The following is a 22,167-nucleotide window of genomic DNA, read 5'->3' as shown; positions in this document are numbered from 1 at the left end:
GTTTTTCAAGTTCAGATACCATCACCAGGTAATAAAGGAACTTGTATCAAACTACTCAGAGAAGAACTTTCTACTTCCAAATCTATAATGAAAAGTGAATGTATTTCCAAGGACAAGAAAGCCTCCCCCAGGTTCCTGTCCCTCCTTTCTATTCCTATAAATATCCTATTTTCCATACAAGAACCTGCATGCACAAGTGCACGAGTGATGAACAGGACTGAAACTCTGCTGGTAAAATTCTCTTTTCATAAAGAAGTTTATTTATGCAGTGCTCAGGGTCCTGTACAACAGAGTAAAAAACATACATACTGTAATAAACAACAGGTTTGGTTTTCATACAAACATGGAAATCAAGAAGTGTTTCAGAAAGCAGTTGCCATGTGGGAAGGGTGGCAGCCAAAAGTGGTCATTCTAAAAAACACAATTTACAGTTGTTTTACAAAATTCTGGGATGCATTAAGTTCCCTTCAAAGCAAAGTCCTAAGTCCCAACTCACACCCAATGTAGAGCATCTGATTCCTGCAGAAGGGCTGGAGAGCCCAGCCCCAAAAACTTGCATTGCCTACAGAAACAAGATCTCCAACGATCACTGGAAGAGATGGGTCAAAGAATAAGGCAGCCTGAAATAATCAGGCTGCATGTTACCATCAACGTTCAATTGAACAGCTCCTTAGTTAATCTAGAAATGAAGACAGAAGTTAGTCTCATTCCTTCCCAACCCCTCTGAGCTTCTGGTACTAATGGAGACTGTCCTCCACACAGCTGTTTGTCCATTTCCTCTCCAGCACAGACACCAGCCAGTTCAAGCCCAAGAGAACAAGAAATCACGGTAGATTTTGAGCAGGATCATCAAGCCAAAGACACCACCACTACAATCATCATCCTGGAGCAGCATCTCACATGAAAGGAGACACCAAATAAGTTTCAGCAGCAGTAAAGAGACTTACAATAATCCATAGGATTTATAAATCTGAGGCTGAAGGTCTGATGCTGGCATAAGGCTCTGATGTCAAGGAACATGAGGTGTGCCCATGCGTACAGGACCAAGATAGCTCTAAGTGTTAAAATGGCAGTGTTCAGACTGCAGTTCCCCTTTTCATTGACAGACGAGCTCCTGACAGGCCCAAACCCAAAGAGGGTGAAGACTATCTGAAATATTGCAACCAGCCTCAAAAATTAGGTCAGCCACAGAATTCTGTGATACATTAAAGGGAGTTTGAGAACATGCTCAAAAATGGGTTTGTTTTCCTACAAACCAAGTGTTACTCCATTACCTGACATTTTAGTGGCATGTAGACACCGAGAATGTAAGAAGCAGAGTTAATTTTACAGATCCACTTAAATTCCTTAGTTATACAAACTCTGTATCTGATTGAAAAAGTTTTCTTCCTTAAAGAAAGCTCAGATACAAGCACATTACTGGAGGTATTTACACAGTACCTCATTCCATCCTTGAGTCTTCCTGAACATTCATACTTAAAAACCACAGTAATCTAATTACATGATGGAAACATCAACTACATATTGTCCTTCTCCAAGATTTGATGTCCACGTTTAGCAACATGCAGTCAAGTGTACGTACAACTGCAGTGTCTTCAACCTTTTACTGGCTTACATTTGTATTTTATATTTCATATTGCTTGCTCTGATTTAATATTGATGTAGAGTCTGTAGACCCCAGAAGTACAGTGATGACTGTAATCACAGTAACTATGAAACTTCCTGAGTTTGGGCAATAATGTAGTTGTTCATGGAGTAAACCAAATCATGTCATAAAAGGAAAGCATGCTATAAATTAGGTACATAAACATGTGCAACAACCAGCACAGGCTGAAACAAAAGGTATTCACACACAGAATTCATTCTGAATGAAAAGAGTAACTTCAGAGTTAGAAAATGAGAAGTGAAAAAACACAACCCCATCCTTCAAGTTTTATCCACTTGGAAATGAATGTAGTTTGCTTTCTCACTGCAAGATATCAGTTTAGATACTGCCACCAGGCAGCATCATGGTGGACAGCCCATGATACCAAGTTAGACCAACCACTTGTTTTTCCAGTCCCTTTGAAAAAGTCTGGCTGCAGCATCTGGCTCTACTGAAGCAGAAGGATGGATGTGAGACAATCCACATTTACTACCAAGCCAGAAAACAAATCATCAAACAGATGAGTTTTCTGCAGGAAAACAACATTCAGCCCATGCCTTAATGACTTCCCCACCTCTGCCTCAGTCATTTCTTGAAGCATGCACAAAGTCTTTCTTTAAAAGCATCCTCATCTCAAGATCGAAAGTGTTGCTTGCCCAATCTATAGCACTGCATTAACGACGCTTTGAAGCACGCACTGACTAGAAGGCTCTTCAGTAGCTTAAAGTGGTTTATCCTACAGATACACCAGTGTGTACATCCCCTATGGTGCACGGTTACCAAGTCCTCACACTAAAAAGCCACAAGTAAGCAAAAAAGAAACCCAACATCATAAGGTACTGATTAGAGGGAAGCTCTATGTATGATTTTAATCACAAACAGAGCTCGCTGTCATCTGCTCTTTAAACATAAAATAACAAAAGGTTGGTAGCACAGAAAATGCATTTTTATAAACCAGTAACTTCTGCAGGAAAACTTCTACTCTAGAAAAACAGGCCATGCTCCTGTTGAGCCCAGTTGCAGGCTGCAGACTCCTAGTTTCAGTCTGAATCTGACAGATCATTAACTACAGCAATACTCAGGAGTGCTCCTTTGAGGCCAGGCTGTAATACCACAAGCTTGAAGAACACAAAACTGGTGAGTAAATTCATTAACTTTAAAATCAGCTTTAATTTTACCCTTGAAGTGTAAACAAAGCATGTTAACAATTCCAGTGGGTTGCAGGACACAGCTGGTATGGCTGTTTGAATTCAGTACACCATAACTGCAATCACTCCACAGCAGACTTTGAAGGAGATGGCTCTTCCTGGCTCCTTCTGTCAGCCTACTGAAGTCAGGCTTACAGCCTCTGAACTGACAGTACGAGCTATGGAGGAGCTTTACTTGGCTGTTACATTTTACACATTGGAATGTACTAGACTGTGTATATCAGAATAAATACATAGACTATTCCCACTGAGGACTAACACCATCTGCATTGCTGCTCCCCAGTGACAGCCTTGCTGCTGCCTGAAATCCGGGTCAGCAGCGAGGCAAATCTCAGCTTCACAAAGCTGGTTTGCAGAAAGTGTTTGTATGTGCAACATTCCTTTGAGTATGTGAGCAAAGTGTGCGTGAGGCCACACCACTGGAAGCAGTGCAACACATGTTCTTGTCACGATACAAACTGAGCTATTACATCACGACAGGTCTGGAGCTGCTCTCAAGTGGAGAAGGAAAAGCTGGAATGCTTGAGTGAGTGTCCCTGCCCGAACCAAGGCCTGCTTCTCTAAGAACAGACCACAGACCGTTTGCACGGGACTCGCTGGAGCCATCATCTCCTCTGAAACACATCTGAACATCTGGAGTACTTAATGAAGCACAGTCACGTCTAACAAGGAGAACATAATTCCTGATGGGAAGGAACCATTCCACTTACAGCATACTTTGGTTTCTTAAAAAAATAAGAGACTCTTTTGAGGAGGATTATTTTTTAACTCCAAATGTACTCATGGATTGTCCACAGTGACACAACTGTAACAGGCAGATAAATGGGTTTTCTCTATAGCAGCCAAGAGGTGGAGATCCAGAAAGCTTCCTTCTACCTTCCAAGAAGGTACAAGCCTCTGCTGCTCACAGCAGCACAATTCTTTGCTGTTTTGAAGCAACTGTTCTATATACACCTCTAGACGTGGCTACAGACACGTCTCACCTACACACACCTGTACCTCACTAGTACTGGCATTTCCATTTCTTGTTTTCATCATAACTTCATCTCTCCACGTTGGATATATCATGGATACAAACCAGAAGGTTGAAGCCTGCCAGCAAAGGTGCTGTATCACAGGTCCCAGGTGCTCTGCACTCCCTCTGCTAGACAACATGCCCCGGGGCAAGCTGACAGAAATAAATGTGTTTAATCTCCAAACTTGAAGAGTCAGACAATTCCTAAAAGAGACAATTTCTTACTCGTACGGTCACAACGTGACAGGGTTGAGAATGCAAAGTCCACAGCCAGAGGAAAGCTCGCTCGGAACAGGCAGAGTCCAGCTCAAGGAGCAGCCGCTCGGGTTAAGGCCGTGCCCCTCACAGAAGAACACATCTGAAAAAGCTGCTTTTCTTTTGCTGGTCTGGGGTGATTTTGACGCCCTGGTTGCTGCCCTGGGGGCTGTTGCCTTCCTGGAGACACAAAGAGTATTTTGTTACTTATCCATCAGGGAACTGCAGCCACTGCCTTCAGCTCTAACACCCGCTGCACCCATTCTCCTGCCTTCCATGGGCTCAGAGGCGGCCAGGATAAAAAGCCCCCAGTAAATGCTCAAACACGTAGGAAACCACAGCAAGACCCAAACCTCCACCCCTCCCTTTCAAGAAAACAGAGGATTTTATCCATGGAAAACCACCACTGCAGCCACCTCCTGCAATGCACAGACAGTTGGTGGCAAGCCAAGGTCAGAGCCTGGCTTGGCAAAACTAAGAACTAATTCCTCTGACATTTGGTGCACTCCCCATGTAAAAGACCACAAAGTATTTCCTACACACTCTTTGGCTTTGGGGTTGTTTCCCACTGAAATACAACATGGATGAAATAAAAGTTACTCACCAACTTCTTGTCCATTTTCGCTTTGATATCTCTTGCCAGAGTGAAAAAGGCCTGCAGCAAGTGCAACAGTTGGGTGTTACATGGTAAATAGGATGCATTCAGGAGCACTTTTGCTTAGCAATGAGCTGCCTTCCCAAGATTCTATCTGATCCTCCTGAAGAGCCAAGTTCTCAGCTTTTCCCCCCTCCTCTGGGCTTTTAATGCTCCTTTTCCAACTCCAAACCTCCCTTCTGAGCCCAAAACCATGCACAGGCCACACCTGCAGGCTCAGGTTTATGGAGCAGGAAAGCATTGCCCTTTATCAATCACAGCAGTGATGTAAAGGCACGAGCCAAGGTTTTCACTTTGCTCTCAGCCCCTTGTGGCATGTCCCATATTAAATAAAGGAGCACAGCGTTTGGCATCCAAGGTCTTCACAGGACATTTCTTAGCCCCACACAGCACCGGGTGCTCCCACCCCCTGTGTGCACAAGCCAATGAGTCCTGCAAGGGGGGGGGGGGGTCCCTGGTACTCACGTTCTCTATGTTTATATTTGCCTTTGCGCTGGTCTCCATGAACTTAATCCCGAAGCTGGCAGCAAGCTGCACACAAAGAGGCTGCAGGTGAGGACAGGAACAGCTCTGACCCCCCCACCCCCGGTGTGATTCATGGGAATGGTGGGATTTACTCAAGCAGAACAAGCTACAGATATTGGGAACTGAATCTCATTCCCAATAGCATCAGTTCCCACTGGCTCTGCTCAGCTGCTTTACACTCTGCACATGCTCCTTTGTCTTTTGTATTTGCTCTTGCATGGATACTTTGTCAGCCCTGTAGCATCAGCAGCATGCAAATGTACCATCTCTACCTTATCTAACACCTGATGCTGCAAAGACAACCCCATCTCCTCATCTCAGCAGCTTGCAGCCAAGGAGAGACATTTCCTCAATGCCCATCTCCAGCAAACCTCTTCTTCCTTCTGGCTCAGGAAACCTCCAGGCCGCTGCCTGGCACGTGGCGAGCACAGAACGGACACGAACCCTTCCCACAGACCCAGCTTTTATCAGAGCAGGACAAGGCACTGCAGCTGCAGCCTGGGGAGCGCTCCACCTGGAAACACCACCCCAGGACAGACACCACCGGCTGCTTCCACCCCCTGGACCAGCCCGCGCTGTGAGGCGGTGATGCTGCAGCACTCACCTTCTCCCCTTGCTCTCTGGACACTTGTCTCTTGTCATTGGCATCGCATTTGTTCCCCAGGATCATCTTCTCGACGTCCGGAGAGGCGTGCTGAGACACAAACACACCACAGGCTTTGCCCTGGGAGCCCAGGCACACATGGAGGCCCTGCCATGGAGGTGCTGGTGCTCAGCACCTCCCAGGGATTGACAGCCTCCCCACAACCCATGTCCCAGTGGGTGTCCTGCATCACAACTGCTCCCAGACCACTTGCAGGAGCAGGAACACCCCACCCCTCAGTTCACCACGACATTCCAGGAGTCACTATCACTGATCTTCACTCCATTTGGTTCCCTTCAAATTCAAAAGAAGCTCAACGCATCTGAAGCAATAAAGCTCCAACTACTTTTGGAGGCAGAAACACCACCTTTAAGATCCAGTAGTGAAACATTGACATTACCTCTTCAATATTCCTGACCCAGTTCCGAATGTTCTCAAACGATTTCTCATTGGTGATGTCGTAGACTAACATAATGCCCTAAGGATTAAAAGGAGGCAGCTTCAGCGGGTGTTACTTTAAACAGGAGTTAAAGTTCTCCTTTCGCAGCACAAAGGAGCCACTGAACAACAACTGCTTTGGAAACCCTTGGGTCACGGTTCCGCATAACCCAACGGCAGCTGCTCGGCCAAAAAAGATGCCTGGGACACGAGTTCATGGAGGGACCCTACCCCCAGGAGCTCCCACCCTGCCCCAGCACCGGCACACGGGTAAATACAGAGCCAGGCACCGCGCCCCGCGGTGAACCCGCCCCGTCCCCACGCTCCTACCATGGCTCCCCGGTAGTAGGCGGTTGTGATGGTTCGAAATCGCTCCTGGCCGGCGGTGTCCCTGTACCGGAGAGAAGACGGAGGTCACGCAAACCACCAGCACGCACCGGCTACAGCCACCAAACGTCAGAGTCCTTTGAACTGGAAGCTAGCACAGGGGACACTGGAGCCGTCTTTGGGGTTCTAAAGGCTCCCAGAGTACAAATGCAACCAAAACTTCACAGACACGTGGCCCCCGCGCACCGAACCGGACACGGCTCTTACCATATCTGCAGCTTAATCCTCTTGCCGTCCAGCTCGATGGTTCTGATTTTAAAGTCAATACCTACAAAGAGAAGCCACCAAGTCACGGCCGCGCTTCCCGTCCGGTCCCGGAGGAGCCCCCGGGGGGCCGAGCGCCCTCCCCCCGCCGCTGCCCGGCGGAGCAGATCGGTAACGACCTCACGGAGCGAGGGCGGCCGGGCCGGGGCGGCGCAGCCCGCACCGACAGCGCCGATCCCGGCGGCCGCTCACCGATGGTGGAGATGAAGGTGGCGTTGAAGGCGTCCTCGGAGAAGCGGAAGAGAGCGCAGGTCTTGCCCACGCCCGAGTCCCCGATGAGCAGCAGCTTGAAGAGGTAATCGTACGTCTTCGCCATGTTCGTGGGCCCCGCCCCCTCCGCGGCCTCCGCGTCCTCATTGGCTGAGCCCGGTGCGCGTCACCGCCGACTCCGACGCTCCCGCTGCGGGCGGAAGACGCGCGCAGGGCGGGGCGGGCAAACTGACGTCACGCCTAGGTGTGACGTGTTGGGGCGTGACGTCACCCGACCGGAAACGCTACAAAGAGGCCCCGAGGACACGTTGGGAACTGTGAGAAACGGTTTAATATGAAACGTCGGTGAGAGGCTCGCGGCGGGGGCGACGCTACTGCATGGGGATGGCTTCTACCGGGGCTGTATAGAAACGACCGATGGACCGGGAGTGAGAGCTGCGGCCACGCTGGTGGGGACCGGCACAGAGGGGGGCCAGGCGGGTGCGCGGGCCCGGGTGCGGCTCACGCTCTCCTGCACGCTGCAGGCGCGCTGGCAGCCGCTGCCCCAAGAGGAGCCTGGGCTGGCTCCTGGGGTGCGGCGGTACCAAGGCCTCGTGTGCAGCTGCACTGTCCATAACTTATTGGTTCTGGCAGGGTGCGGGGGACGATGCGGGAAATGCGGGTGGAGGGGGCAGTGCCTGGCAACGTGGGCATCCGGCACCGTTTCATATACAGTTCAGCTCGTTGAGCGTCTGGTCCAGTGTCTGGTGTAAGCCCAGGTTCTCCTCTTTAGCTTGGGCAAGTTTTTCTAGGGAGAAAGAAAAAACAAGACTTAAACCACTTTATTTTCTCTTTAAATAACCCCGTGATTACTTACCTTCACGGTTGGGACACCACTGTAACTGCATTCACAAAATTCACCCATTTCTTTGGTAACTGCTCTGTCAGAAAGGCTTTTGTACATATCTTACAAGTCATGTACCATAATTAACATGTGATTTACATCCTTCTGGGTTTTTGCTGTCCCAGAGGCGTTTAACCCAGCAGATGGAGCACTGCCAGCACACACTGGACACACTCAGAGCTTTCCACTGCTATATGTGTCCTTAGGAACACTGATTCAACATGACCCCCGGTGTGGGGTCCTGCCCTGGCACCACCTGCATGTCCTAGTGCCATGGTCAGTGTCACCGCTGTGGGTCGTAGGAGAGTTCTAGAGAAGCAAAGCCCAAAGCGGAGAGGTCGAGGTATCTCGGTTTTATTGAGCTCGGTTCTTACAGAGGAGGCGGAGGGGGGGCCCGTGGTGGCTGCACAGAAGGGACAGGTTTTACAGGCAAGGAAAGCGTGAGAGACACAGAGGGCACAGCGGCCCAGCTGAAGGTCACAGAGAGGTCATGTCGTTGAGAGCATGGTCAAGCTCCTCGCTGATGGCTTTGTACTTCAGCTTCTGAGCGTAGAGCTCATCTATTGGCCCAGGGCAGGAGGCAGGTTGCAGCAAGAGAGGTGGAAAAACAGTCCCGAGAAGAGGCGGACAGCGGGAGATGCGCAGCAGGGAAGGCGAGGCAGCAGAGGAAGCAGTTGGGGAGAGAAACAAGAGAAGGAAAGATGCAGAGTTGAGCACCAGTTTGAGCAGGAAACCCCCTGGCTGCAGAGCAGGAGCTTCCCCTACGCTTCCCTTTCTTTAACCTTAAAATAATGACTTTTCACTTATGGAATGCAGCAGGTTGTAATCTGGTTACACCAGAAGTGCCTGGGAGCCCCCACATGTGAGATGGCCAAACCTGGGTCAGTGTTATCAGCTTCTCAAAAGAGAACTCTCTCTGCCTACGGGCACTGATGGACATTGACACCCAACACATTCCACTGTCCTTGCCCAACACAATTCACCACCCACTCCCAGGATTTAGTTTTCTGGTTGGAAATTGCCCACTTTTAAAGGAAATTCCTGTGATTTCGTACCTTCCAGGTCATCAATAGACTTTTCCAGTTTGGCAACAGTTCTCTCTGCAAATTCAGCACGAGTTTCAGCCTAGAAAAAATGAAGTCAAGTAACTGGATGCTGTTAAAAGCATGGTGCCAAAATGCAGTTTGAGGCTGCACAAACTTACTTCTTTAAGCTTGTCAGAGAGAATCTTGATTTCTTCTTCGTATTTATCTTCTTTTTCCGAGTACTGTGAAAACAATAAACACTCTTTAAGGGAAGCTGCAGCAACAATGACACATGTTTATGAAGCCCTGACCTATTTATAACCACTTTTCCTTTTCCACAAGCTGCAGATATCTCTTCCACACTTCCCTCCTCCTCCTCCCAGAGACATTTCAGACTCTGGACCATAAACTGCCATTGTAAGAAGGGGGATGTCCATGTTCTTCGTTATCATTTTGTCCTTTAACAGGCACAAGTGCCTGTGCAGTGCAGAAAGAGGTGAACAGGTGAGAGCATGAAGCCTTCCAGAGCCTGATTACTGAAATCAAGTGTTATGAAGAGAGCAAACCCCCCCAAAAGAGCAAGATCAGGAACTTGAGAGCAGCTGGGGGGGGGTGTGAGGGAAAGGACATGCAGGTGCTGGCTCAAAGTTGTGTCTCAGATAATCACCCAAGGACTGCTCTGGGTTTGGACAGTGCAGCCCTTCACTGTCCCTCTGTTTTATGTACAAGCTCCGACTCTGCCCCCGTCCCTTTGTTTACTGACAGAACCCACCTTTTCAGATTGAGCTTCCAAAGACTTCAGGTTGTTGGTGACATTCTTTAACTCCTCTTCAAGGTCGCTACATTTACTACAGGAAAAAAAAAGAAGACAAAATTACTATTGTCCCTGTTACAACTTTGTATACAAGGGATGGAGTAATTGTAATCAATCTGAATAGAGGAAACTGGGTACAGAAGGTACCAAACAGCTTTTCTACCCACATGATACATCTGCCTACCAGGAATAGGCTTTCCTACTGAAATACACCATGCTCTAAACCGCTTCCATGCAGCTGAAGTTACTCACACTTCAGACACCTCTGCACGCTCTTCAGCTCTTTCCAGTTCACCCTCCAAAATAACCAGTTTACGGGCAACCTGTGGAGAGAAGACAACCATTCTGGAGCCAGGCTGGAATTTCTTAGGTGTTTCTCTCAAAGCACCATGCTTGTGCTTTCCTTCTGACTGAAGAAATCAGGTTAACACTGACACGCACAGCCAGGGCAGCCTTTCCCCCAAAGAAGTTACATTTTTGTGGCATTTTTAGTATTAAACATCTAAGATGCTCCCTTTTGGGCACGTTCCCAAGCTGAACACAGTGAGGAGCGTACAAGGAGTGAGTAACAAAGCTGTTCCTGGTCCTCCCGTGTGTTTAATATCTCCCTCAGCCCTTTTACCTCTTCATATTTGCGGTCAGCCTCTTCAGCGATGTGCTTGGCCTCCTTCAGCTGCATTTCCTGGATTTCCATTTTCTCTTCATCTTTCATTGCTCTGTTCTCAATAACCTTCATTCCTCTGCAGAAGCCAAAGCAAGGGTGGTTAATGTAGAAGCATTTTAGCCCTTTTATTGCAAAGGTCCTAAGGTAGAATTCAGTATTTAGAACCAAAATATCCTGGTTCTGCCCACACCATCCCATTCCTCAAGGTTAACAGAATCACTTGTTCAAGCTCATAGGAAAGTTCCGAGTCTCTGACCTGCCATCCACAATTAGCACATGCACGTACTAAATTATACAGGAGTACTTGATTCATATTGTTTTGCTTTAGAAGAAAGAAGAAGGAGGGACCATACCGCTCACTCTCATCCGCTGCCTTCTCGGCCTCCTCCAGTTTCTGCAAGGCTGTGGCCAGCCGCTCTTGGGCACGATCCAGCTCCTCTTCCACGAGCTGGATACGCCTGTTCAGAGCTGCCACCTCCCCTTCAGCCTGTTGGGAATACAACCACCAGACCCAGGTCATGGACAAGCCACTCTCACAGATGCTCTCAACTCATGTTCCCTTCAACCTGTGCAGCCTTCTCCTGGGCACACAGAGGAAACTTTCCCAGGGCTGCTTTTTGTTTGCTTAAACAAAGGCATCTCAGGAATTTAAAGGTATGAAGTATGTGCTGCTCCTTTCTTTCCTAATGGTACTTATCATTCCTGCCCTACAACAAAGGACTCAACACCATGGAGAAGTATTTTCAGATCAGGGTGCTGCATCTACCCTGCTGGATTCCACAGTTAAAACCTGAACTGTTTCCATCACGGATTATTCCAAGAACCTCACAGCAGATTCCTCTGCCCTTGGTTAAAGCCACTTCATTCCCTTTACGTGCTCAGCTGGGCAGATGCGATTGGCATTAGTGTGGGGGAGACCCTCAGCTTTGTAACATAAATAGGACAAAAATGAGATGTGTTTTTAAAATAAGTTCACTTCCCCTTTTCACTGCTTCCTGTAGTAGTTAAGGGATTAAGCAAAAGGCTGTTCCTCATAACAAAACTGTTTCTATGTTACTGAATAAACTGCAGACTAATTGGAGACACTATTAACGTTTAAAAAGTAGACAAGAGATGGAGGCTGCTGGGAGAGCTGCTCACATGGAGCCAACACCAACAACTCAGTGTCTCCAAACACATGGTTAATCAAACCCTACTTTAATAACCGCCAAGTTTGTGCACTGCATTGTCCCCACTCTGGGCACGACTGCCACAGATAAAATTAGCTTTTAATTATTAGCTTTTAAACACTTTTTGGGCTACAGATCCTGGAAGGGTCCTTGTTTGATGCTTTATGTTAAACGCTTGGAAAAATAACTTGACTGGTCCCCGACCGCTGCTCCTAAGCTGGAGGAAGTGGTTTCCATTTGCAGCTGCACCATCTTGGAAAGGATTTCAGTGACTGATCCAAATGGAAGCTGACCCGGGATTCCTGTAGTCATCAATTACCCAGCATTTCATTTGTTTTCTACCCAGTGCTGTGTGTTTAACTTTCTCGATTTACACACAAAGCATCCATCATGGAGAAAACTGGCAGCTGCTCCGGGGCTGCCTGCAGCTCCTTCCACTAGCCGGGCCACTTTTAAGACGGTTTAATTAAGCGAGATTCCAAAGCTGTGGAGACGGGGCACTGGGAAGCTGGAGTTTTGGCTCCACCTCTCCCAGCAGCAGCCCGCAGTCCTTATACGGTAAAACTAACTCGCTGACATGCGATAAAATAGCAGGAAGATGCCGGGAAGGCTGATCACACACAAATCTAAGTGAAACCAGCTGTCCGGCCCCGGGAGAGCCGCTCACTAGCGGAGAGTTCTCATTGCTCTGTGAACACCAGGAGGGAAAGTTATTTCTCAGCAGTTCGGACATTTCCCAGCTGTGCTGGAACCAGCGGTGCGGGTGCCGAGAGGCAGGAACTCGCCGCTCGTTGTCATGCAGCGCTTTTTCCTAATGAAACAGCCATTTCCTACTAATCTCACAACCGCGCCCCGATGCCGACCGGTGCTCGCAACGCCTTTTCCGAAGGGAAACAGCCCCAAAGCGCGACAAGCAGCGGGGCCGGGGCCGAACCGCCGCCGTGCCCCGCGCCCCCGGGGGTCGGTGCGGGCGAGGCGTGGCGGCAGCCCGGCGGCTTCCGCGGGGAGTTTGCGGAGCGGAGCAGCGAGAAGGGCAGCCGAGGAGTGGAGGCAGGCGGCAGCCGAGCCGCGCTCCCGCAGCGGGAGAGAGCCAGGCACGCCCCAGCGAGAGAGAGCCAGAGACAGGAAGGAAGGAGCAGGGCAGCCCGGGAGAGAGCGACCGAGAGAGGCGAGCAGGCAGCCCGGGCGGTCTCACTTTCTCCCGCAGGTCCCGTTCCAGGTCCAGCTCCCGCTGGAGGACCTGGGCGCGATCCTCGGCCTCATCCGCCTGTTGCTGCAGGCACTGGATCTTCCTCTTCACCGCTTCCAGGGAGCTCGGCGCGGCCATGGGCGCGGCGCTGGCGGCGGGCAGGGCGCGGAGGTGCTGCACGTGGCGGCGCGCGGCCCCGCGCCTTTCAATGGGCCGATGACGTCACGCCGCCGGAGGTGGGGGTGGTGACGTAGCACCGAGGAGTCTGCGCAAGCAGCACCGGGATGGTCGCACCCGGAGCCGCCCCGACCGTTACCGGTCCCCTCGCCCCCCCCATCCCGCGGGGGTTCCGGACCGCCCCCCCTCCCCCCAGCGGTGGGGTTCAGCTGGGGGCCCAGCGCAGCCAGGCCTGCCGGTGGTGCCGGCAGAAGGGACGGCTGCGCGGCCGGGCCTGCCTCGCCAGCCTGCGACGTGGCCGAAGCCAAAGCGCATCCTTAAGGCCACAGTGTAACCCTGCTTCTGCCCCGGCTTCCCTGGAAGATCACCGACCTGCTTCTTTAGGCTTTCCTAATGAATTTCTACCCATGACACCGCTCTCCCCCCGCTCCTGCCCCATTCAGACACCCCTGAGGGTGCAGTGCTACAAGCAACCCTTTGGGTACCCACCCAGCCCCCGGTGCAGAATAGCGAGCCGCAGCTCATTTTGGCCCTGGAGACAGGGGACTGATGGACCTACAATGTAACACTGCCTTCCCTGTCCCCTGAGCAACATCCTGTGATACAAAGATTACAATCACTACTACATACCTAGCGCAAGCTACAGTGTAATTCCAGACAAATACTAGCCTTAGGTACGTACATCAGTGGCCTTCTTCTCAGCCTGCTCTAGTTTTTCCTGGGCATCCTTAAGCGCCTCAGAGTACTTATCCAGCTCATCTTCAGTTCCTTTCAGCTTCTTCTGCAGAGCCATCAGCTCATCCTCTACCTTTCAAGAAAGAAAAACCCCAAAACACAACAAAGTGACCATTCTGATCCATTAACAGTTCCAGTTTAATATGTTTAAAACCTCCCTTTACTATCAGTTTTAACCTAACATAACATACAAAGAGTCACAAAAGACTAGATCAAAGTTCTGCTGGAGCAAGTAGTTTGAGAAGGACCAGCAGCAGTCACCAGAGAAGAATCACTGGAAACACACTAGCCTTGGAGCAGCATTCCCTGCCACAGCACATAGAGGATCTGGTTTAATACATAACTTGGCATAAGCCCTTTTTTACCTCATTTCTGTTTTGGACTCAACACCCTGCACCAGTTAGTTTTACAGCATAACTGTAAAGGTTTTAAAATGAAGTCCTTGTGTTTGTCCTAACACTACCTGATGATTTATTAGGAAATTCCTGCATAGCTAGTGGCCATTCCCTAATCATCGTTTGATGTTGTTCAGGACACTTCAAGCCCAATGGGATGCTCTGGGAGCAGGGAGGAGCAGACCCTGCTGTAAGTGGGAGGTGGGACGTGGTGACCTCAGAGGTCCCTTCCAGCCTCAATTATTCCCTGACTATCTGGGGCCCAACAAGGTATGCCCCATCCTCCTGCAAAGTCCAGCTTTCTCCTCCATACCATATAAATCCAGGCAGTACAACACTAGAATGGAACTATTTATAACCTGGCAGGAGGCTGTTTAATGACAAACTGTCTCATGCTCCCTGAAGAATTTACATTATCAGGAGGCTTGCTGCTGATAAGGGTGTGCCTGCAAACCCATCTGCTCCATCATTTCATTTGCAATACAAAACACTTCAGTCTGCAGAGAAACCCATTTAACCATTTAGCTCTGCCTTCACATAAATGTAGTCTATCAAAATAGTTCACTCAAAATAGTTTGTGTTTGAGTGCACTGCCTGATTTCATTCTAGCTTCAAGGATAGCTTGAATGACATTTTTGGTAGTGTGCTATTCTTGACTGTTGTGATGTTGCTATACTTTTACTCAGAGTAACCAGACAGTGTGAGAGAACTGACTGTGCTTGCTTGGATGCTTTAACAGTGGCACAGTGAGCAGGATGAAGGAGGTGATGCTGCCTTTGTGCATGCCATTAAAATCACTACTCAAGTACTGTGCCCACAGAGGGTAAAAAAGAAAGCTGAAAGAGCTGATACAACTCAGAAAAGAGGGGTAGGATCAAAGATTGATTTTTTTCTCTTTCAGTTCTTCATTGTGAATTATCCTCATATAGATACTTGAAAAGTCCCACAAGTGTGTCATTTATCACTCTGGAGGAGATCACCTTTGAGGACTAAATGTAAAGGAAGGCTAAGCATTCAATCACCATTAACTGCTCTGAAGGACAGTCTGCTCTGGCTGTTACTGAGTTCAGGAAGATTAGTGGGTGGAACAGAGGCCCAACAGAAACAGCATCTGATCAGCACCTCTGAAGCTAGGAAAGAAATAGGGACTATGTAAGTGGGGTGACAAGCATGCAGCTTGTAGCACCTTACTGTAGAGACATGGAGGAGACAAGCAGCTTTCCTTCTGTTGGGGGCAGAGGGGAAGACAGCAGCAGCTGACCCTCTGGAAAGGTTTTTTGTTGCTTTAGCTGAATGGGTATTGGTTGAAAGTTTAGTTCTATCATCCAGGCTCTCAAACTAAACTTGAACATAAGAAACAGTTGGCCAAATGAATACTACTTATTATAGTAGCCTGGAGGATGTAGTAGAAGCAGCCACATTTAGAGAATGCACAAGGCAAAGACATGGGGATTTTACAAGAAGTACTGTAAGCAACTTGAGCGTAGACCACTTACATTTCAAGATCGTTCTGAAAATGCTAGGGCTCAAACAGGAGGTAGACCCCCAGAATAAAGAACATGGGTAAGCAAAAGGAGAATGGTACCACTAAAACTCAAAAGCTTCTGAATTAAGACCTTTCTGATTATTCTTAACAACAAATAACACTGTTGAGTCACAGCGGGGACCTCCATGGGGCACTCTATACTCAGCTCTAGTCAAGCGAACATCACTAACTCATTGCAAGGAGAGGCTCAGTGAATGTTTAGACACAGCTGCCTCTTCAGGAGGTATTAACGCTTGTCCTACAGGTGTTCACGGTACACAGCTTTGATTTTGAGTATGTAATGCCTTGTCCACAGAATCACAAACACAAGAAAATCAAGGCAATTATGTCAGATTCAAGAAAACTCAGACAAAACCCTCTCAATAATCTGTGGGTAGTGCTGGTTTTGCAAAGAATCAGCTGGCTGAAAAGAGGCAGGCTGAATGAGCCTAACATCAGAAAGAGGCAAAAAGAGTTCAAAAGAGGCTTAACAGGAAAACCTGCCTTCAGACAAGTTGCTTTCTGAATCAGAAAGTTGCAACACTGTCTTGTTCACCTTATTTCCACAGTGCACGCACATCCCATGAGGCTATTCCTTCTTACCTGTTTGCATTTGTCCTCAGCTGCCTTCTTATCTGTTTCAGCCTGTTCTGCTCTGTCAATGGCATTCTCCTTGTCTAACTTCAACATCTGCATCTTTTTCTTGATAGCTTCCATTCTGGCAGCAAGGGTAGGGTTGTCTCTGTCACGTAACTAAAAGAATTCCCAAAAGTAAAGCTTGAGGGGTTTAACAGCAAGAAGCTGCACCCAGCCAAGTCACAGGGAAAAATGAGCTCAAGTGCTTGTAGAGAGCTTTAAACCCAGAGACCCCTGGACAAACCCCAGATCTACTGGCCTCTGAGCTTTCACACACAGCCTTTCTAAGGAATGAGCTGGAACAGACTCGCTAGAGGAATCTTCACCACTCCATCATCTCCTTATTTGGGTCCTGTTTTCTTAAAGAGAAAACTGTTTCCATTTTTAAGCTTCTGACAGAAGCAAAAGTGTTGACATCTGAACACATGCTTGAAAGAAAGCTTATTAGCACCCCTCCGTGTTTGCAGAGCAATGAAACAGCCCAAGAGGTCCATGGGGATGGCCTGGCTTCTGATAATAGTGGCATAGGACTCACGAAGGAAAGGATCTTTTTGGATTACTCCAACATAAATACATGCGTTTATGTTCGAAACATGCAGGCTGTGTTATGAGACAGCAGGATTTGTGTGTGTGCTTTTTTCTTTCCCTGTGAAAATCAGCCCTGCTGTTAAGGACCCAGCTATATCTGTAAGGGTATAAATACATAACAGAATCAGATACCGAGCTCCAGCTCAAAGGCATTCAGTGAGTTTGAGTGCCCGTCTTTGCAATTTCACCCACTAAATCCTTAGGAAACACAATGACACAACTGGAGTCGCTGCCTGATGAGCACCATCCATTATTCCTTCTGCTGTGTGAAGGAGTCACCTTCTCTCCTCAGGCAACTCAAGAGCAGGCTCTGGGAAGAGCATCAGGAGCAGCTCCAGAGAGGACACCACCAAGGGCATCAATGGTCCCAGGACAAGCCCTGGTTGCTTTGCAGTCCTATTGACCACAGCCCCATGCCCCTTGCTGTCCTCTCCCAGCCCTTCAGATCCTCTTGCTCAGCTCCACAGCCCGATACCTGCTGTGTCCTGCCTGCAGCAAGGGCACCTTCCCCTCCCAGTGCATAGCCACCGATCTTGTTGCCCTTCCTGCCCAGGGACCCGCATGGCCTCATATTCCCCCATCTCCTTCCAGAATTCAGGCCCCATTAACCCCCTGTCATCCCTTCCTTCCTGCTCCTGCTCTCTGCAGCCCAAATTCCCTGCGCACATCATGAAGGGGGGTACCAGAGGCACACGATCCTAGAACTCCCTTACGGAACCATTAGGGTTGGGTTGGAAGGGCCCTTAAAGCTCCTCCAGGCACCTTCCACTAGAGTAGGCTGCTCCAAACCCCGTCCAACCTGGCCTCCACCAACCTGCACAAACCACCCCCAAAGCACCCTCAGGCCTGTCAAAGCACTCCAGGGGCTGCCTTTTGGGAGGGATTTAAAGCGGTTTCGAGCCAGCACCTCCATAACCCTCACATTAAACCAACTCTCTGCTCCAGCCGCTCCCTGACGCAGCTCTTCCCCGCCCGCCAACATGGCTGCCGGGGAGCGCCCCCAGGGGCTGTGTAGTGGCAGCACCAAGATGGCGGCGCGCCCGAGGACTACAGCTCCCAGAAGGCTGTGCGCGATGGTCCCACCGTTCCGACACCTCCGGTAGCTCCATCAGTAATTAACGGCAATTAAACACCGCCCGGTTCAGCGGTCAGGTCCTCCCTGCCCCCTTTGTAAAACAGAGCTCATTGTAATTAACAGCCGCAGGTTGAGTGTTCTCTGGGGAGGGGGTTCTGGACACGCCATCATTAATGTGCTTTGTCCCTCAGAAATGTCGGTATTTGCCCCCCCTCCGCAGGCACTGCCGCAGCAAGGTGGCCTGATGATGGCCGTTTCTTTGTCCCATTCCAATGATTTGAACAGTGAAGGTTAGGAACAGACAAGTCCTGAGCCCGGGAGCAGGAGTGCGGCACTGAATTAACAGCGCTGCTGAACCCGGAGAAATGCCATTAAACCCGAATAAACTCCATTAATCCCCATCATGGCTTGCACTTCCCCTGGCCCTCCTTGCCCATGAGCTTGCTGGCTCAGCCCTGCCCGAGGGCAGCGGGTTGTTGCAGAGCTGATGCTGAGAGCCCAGGTCAGAGCTTGGGTTGGTGCTGGTGACCGCTGACCAGTGCTGCAGTGCTTGAAGAAGCACCCGGGGTCCCAGTGCCCCATCCACGCAGCCACGATGACCTCCATTGGCTTTCCTTGGGGCAACGCACACCACGAGGGGTACATACGTGCTCTCTGCAGCTCTGTTTCAGAAGGAGCAGGTTTTGGGGTGCAGCCTTAGAGATGCATCACGTAAAGGAGTAAATGAAGGGGGGGAATGACTGCGTTAGCCCCGTTTGACTTGGCACATGTAGGAACTCGTGTGATGGAGGCAGACACAAGACTGTGCTCGCCTCTCGCTGGCTGCACGTAGCCTTAGGTGAGTGTTTCGAGCTGTTTCTATGGCTGCTCTCACAGCCTCTTCCTAACTTGTGATTATTGAGGGGTACAAGTGGCTTTCAACCAGCTTGCCAGTCCTTCTCTCCTGCTGCAGGCTCAGAGCCAGGGCTGGGGCAGTGAACACTGAACAAATCCCTTTTGCCTTTGTATTTCTGGTGCAGGAAGGTAATTTTTCTCATCAACTCTGTAGAATGACTCAGAGCCACATTTAGAAAGGAACATCAAGGAACATGTCACCCTGTGTAGCCCTTCAAGCAGGTACATTCCCTTCTTCCCTCCCTGCTTCACAAACTGCAGAGAAATACCTCAACTGTATTGCCCCAGTGATGATAATCCTGTCATTCCCACAGCCTCCGGCTCTTCTTAGCTTGGAAAACAGTGAGAACCAGGAGAGAAAGAAGAGCCTTCCAAAGCACTGCCTTTGGGCAGCAGGAAGGTGCTTCACAGGCTGTAGGAGTTCCTTTGGTTTTCCTTCTCTTCCAGAGGGATTGTTTGGGCCTAGCAAGGCTTGGCAAGGTTGGGTGTATAAACAGGAGAGAATACCAGGAGGAAATGAAGCTGGATTGCTCCGGAGTGGGCTCATTTCTTTGGCATCATGCTGCATGGAAGCATGTTGCAGCAGCCATTGTAACACACTGGGGACCTGAGGCCTCAAATCTGGCGGATCTCAGTTTTCTATCCCTATTCCTCAATCCCTGTTCCTTTCTTATTGCCCAGAAGTTAGCTGGGATCCACACCATGTCCCATGTCAGCATCTGGGAAAAGCAGACTCTTTATATCCCCCTTTTTGTGTCAAGGCTGGAAACACCTGAAAGCAGAAGAAAGAAGCTGTTGACAACCCCTCACCAATTTTTCTTTGGTTTCCCAATGTCAGTATCCCCTAAGTCTACTCTCTTGTGTACATTTTCGGTTCTAGAAACTACGTCATCTGCCGTATCATGTATCAAGGGTGACACTGGAATGAACATCAAGCTTGTCTCTCCTTTTAAATGCCCAAATCCATAAACCCTCACATCTCACTGAGCTGCTTTTCTGCTCTCTCCCATTGGGAAGTGCACAGCAGGGCAGGAATGGTTTGAAACACCCTCTTTCTGCTACTTTCTCATTCAATATCCACTACCATGGACAAAGGCAAGGTACTGGGCTCGGTGTGAGCAAAATGGTACATCTGCTCTTCCTGTGCTTAGATCCAAGGGGAATTCTCCTCTTTTCTTAACTAATTCTGGTGATCCGGAACTTCCATCGGGGTCTTGAAGACCTGAGGTGCTGAACTGGACACCAGAAGAAAGCAAATCCCATCCTATGTGCATGTTAAAATTCCTGGCTAATATAGAATGGTATGGAGAGGATGCCAAAAGAGGAAGAATCAGCATCAGACCTTGGCTGCCCTTCCCTTCTCTGGGTTTTATGTATCGCCATTCAGTCTCAGAGAAGGATTTGCTTTAGCACCTGAAGACAATCACCTGCATGGACCATCCCTTTCACGGTCACTGCTATTACAGCCCGTTTCTGGGCTAGAGGGGAAGCTTTAAGCTCTTCTTTGCCATTAGATGGCAATGTAGATCCACAAATCCTCTTTTTTACCTTGAGCCCCTGGAAACCCCTCTGGCTGCTGGTGGAATGGCTGGTAGAGCCTCAGAACTTCTATTTCTGCTTACCTCACCTCTCAACACTGAGGCATCCTGCATCCGTTTCACCTGCACACGAATGGAGCTGCCTGCCTGGGATGCCAGCTCCTTGGAGTCCTCAGTGGCACGAGCATTCACTCCTTCTTTCCATCTCGGGCCCTCCTTCGTGCACCGAAGTTCATTCTTCCAGCAGTTATTTCATTTGTCTCTTGTTCTGCCCTTTCCACAACCATTTTGCTGTCTTGCTTCTTTCCCAGCTTATTGCCAAACCTGGCAGGCGAGTGAGTCATGGGCTGCTGCAGGCCAAACCCGGCGGATACAGGCTTCTTCCTAGGGTCATGAATCTCCCATCTGGGAAGCTATAAAGAACTGCAGTGAGAAATAACTACCACCGCAAAATGCTTTCCTCCATATCCATTTTTCAGCTTTTCCATTGTCTGCACTTGACTGGTTCATTTAACATGTGCGTTACTGGGTTTTTTCCCCCCTTTTCCAGCAGAAAATGTCACTGACTCACATCCAACTTTTGCACAGAAAACTTGCAGGTCCATTTGTTGCTCCAAAACCAGGCAAGTTTGCTCCCTCGATGCTGGATATAGGGAGCTGTTTTCTGGAGCCTGTTTAAATTGAAATCCCATTCCAAACACCCGACCAATTCTCAGTCATGCAATATTGATGCTGGGCAGCTCTCCAGGTTGTTGGACCTTTTGGAGTCTGATTTGGATACTGCAGCAGACTGTGGTCTAGAACAGGGCAGGATGACAGGGACATTTTCCTCTGTGCAAGGCAAGGATGGGAGATTGTATAGGTATTCAGTGGAAAAGAGAGGACCCTATAGCTTGACAGGCAGATGACAGGAGAGGGTCAGTGCAGAGACTGTCACCTTCCCTCATCACTCACACCTCCTGTGTATGTTAACACAAGCCCCTTGCAGCTTTTCTGGATGTGAAATAGTCTAAACAATGAGGGTTTTGCCCTAATCCCCAGGAGAAGTGCTCCTCCACCATAGAAAGGCTCCCTTTATTCCTGGTGCACAGGAAGTTAATAGCATTCCTAAGCACTCTCGCAGATGTGAACAGTATGCTGTAGATAAGTTATATCAGAAGAAAGTGTTATCGCTTGAGCTTACATATTTTGTGCTTACCCATTGGACTCTAAAAAGCTTTTGCATTTAATTACCCATTTCTCAAAGCATTTATTAATAATTTATTAGCTCTTTGTTCATTTGCTGGAGATGGAAGTTGACATATAAAGTGAGCCCAGTCGTTTTATAACTAAGCACATCTCAGGAGGAGGAAACCACTGGGCAATAAGAAAGGCCTTATTTATCTTGGCACATGGTGGTACAGCTCTAGCTGAGGCCACTGGCTTACAGGCACTTTAAGCTGCCCCATCACCTGAGATACCTGAATGAATTAGGTGGCAGGCTGCATATTGGACTGGAGATTTCTGATCTTATCGCTGTCCAGCCTCCTGATGTATCCTGCCTGGCCGTTCACTTCTGTGAGTGGACATTTCTCTGTGCTCCCCAGCATCCAGTGTGGGTCTCCAAGCTTACAAC

General features: G+C 49.1%; 3 protein-coding genes across 4 annotated transcripts; all 3 read right to left on the bottom strand.

Annotated features, from left to right (window-relative positions):
* Nucleotides 1-237: 237 nt before the first annotated feature.
* On the bottom strand, nucleotides 238-7,361 carry RAB8A (RAB8A, member RAS oncogene family). Its single transcript, XM_005141513.3, has 8 exons — nucleotides 7,228-7,361; nucleotides 6,979-7,039; nucleotides 6,715-6,775; nucleotides 6,347-6,424; nucleotides 5,908-5,997; nucleotides 5,244-5,309; nucleotides 4,728-4,778; nucleotides 238-4,303 (listed from the first exon to the last, which is right to left on the bottom strand). The coding sequence occupies exons 1-8, from the start codon at nucleotides 7,349-7,351 to the stop codon at nucleotides 4,211-4,213; spliced, it is 624 nt and encodes a 207-aa protein (XP_005141570.1). The 5' UTR covers nucleotides 7,352-7,361; the 3' UTR covers nucleotides 238-4,210.
* A 197-nt stretch (nucleotides 7,362-7,558) lies between these two features.
* On the bottom strand, nucleotides 7,559-13,193 carry TPM4 (tropomyosin 4). Of its 2 annotated transcripts, none has more exons than XM_034070653.1 (8): nucleotides 12,996-13,191; nucleotides 10,985-11,118; nucleotides 10,590-10,707; nucleotides 10,220-10,290; nucleotides 9,926-10,001; nucleotides 9,333-9,395; nucleotides 9,184-9,253; nucleotides 7,559-8,032 (listed from the first exon to the last, which is right to left on the bottom strand). In XM_034070653.1, the coding sequence occupies exons 1-8, from the start codon at nucleotides 13,125-13,127 to the stop codon at nucleotides 7,950-7,952; spliced, it is 747 nt and encodes a 248-aa protein (XP_033926544.1). In that variant the 5' UTR covers nucleotides 13,128-13,191; the 3' UTR covers nucleotides 7,559-7,949. The 2 variants fall into 2 exon arrangements, with proteins under 2 accessions (XP_033926544.1, XP_033926545.1); XM_034070654.1 differs by lacking the exon at nucleotides 7,559-8,032 and adding an exon at nucleotides 8,084-8,688 and having other exon boundaries at nucleotides 12,996-13,193.
* Nucleotide 13,194: 1 nt separating this feature from the next.
* On the bottom strand, nucleotides 13,195-22,040 carry LOC117437187 (tropomyosin alpha-1 chain-like). Its single transcript, XM_034070655.1, has 4 exons — nucleotides 22,013-22,040; nucleotides 16,425-16,574; nucleotides 13,849-13,974; nucleotides 13,195-13,254 (listed from the first exon to the last, which is right to left on the bottom strand). Exons 2-4 carry the CDS (start codon nucleotides 16,536-16,538, stop codon nucleotides 13,195-13,197), a joined length of 300 nt encoding a protein of 99 aa, XP_033926546.1. The 5' UTR covers nucleotides 16,539-16,574; nucleotides 22,013-22,040.
* Nucleotides 22,041-22,167: the final 127 nt, after the last annotated feature.

Source organism: Melopsittacus undulatus, chromosome 19, assembly GCF_012275295.1.
Source record: "Melopsittacus undulatus isolate bMelUnd1 chromosome 19, bMelUnd1.mat.Z, whole genome shotgun sequence".
Lineage (NCBI taxonomy): Eukaryota > Metazoa > Chordata > Aves > Psittaciformes > Psittaculidae > Melopsittacus > Melopsittacus undulatus.
This window is presented reverse-complemented; position numbering and strand designations above follow the sequence as displayed.

Bases quoted from the DNA above. Each gene is read 5' to 3' on its own strand.
- RAB8A (XM_005141513.3), bottom strand. From the start codon at position 7,351: ATGGCGAAGACGTACGATTACCTCTTCAAGCTGCTGCTCATCGGGGAC. The intron at 6,776-6,978 runs GTAAGAGCCGTG...TCTCCGGTACAG, and splicing joins AGGATTAAGCTGCAGATATG to GGACACCGCCGGCCAGGAGC. The intron at 5,998-6,346 runs GTAATGTCAATG...TTTGTGTCTCAG, and splicing joins GGGTCAGGAATATTGAAGAG to CACGCCTCTCCGGACGTCGA.
- TPM4 (XM_034070654.1), bottom strand. From the start codon at position 13,127: ATGGCCGCGCCGAGCTCCCTGGAAGCGGTGAAGAGGAAGATCCAGTGC. The intron at 11,119-12,995 runs GTGAGACCGCCC...TATTCCCAACAG, and splicing joins AACGGGACCTGCGGGAGAAA to GCTGAAGGGGAGGTGGCAGC. The intron at 10,708-10,984 runs GTATGGTCCCTC...TGGCTTCTGCAG, and splicing joins GCAGCGGATGAGAGTGAGCG to AGGAATGAAGGTTATTGAGA.
- LOC117437187 (XM_034070655.1), bottom strand. From the start codon at position 16,538: ATGGAAGCTATCAAGAAAAAGATGCAGATGTTGAAGTTAGACAAGGAG. The intron at 13,975-16,424 runs GTAAGAAGGAAT...CTTTCTTGAAAG, and splicing joins CTGAGGACAAATGCAAACAG to GTAGAGGATGAGCTGATGGC. The intron at 13,255-13,848 runs GTACGTACCTAA...CTGCTTGCGCAG, and splicing joins CTGAGAAGAAGGCCACTGAT to ACTCCTCGGTGCTACGTCAC.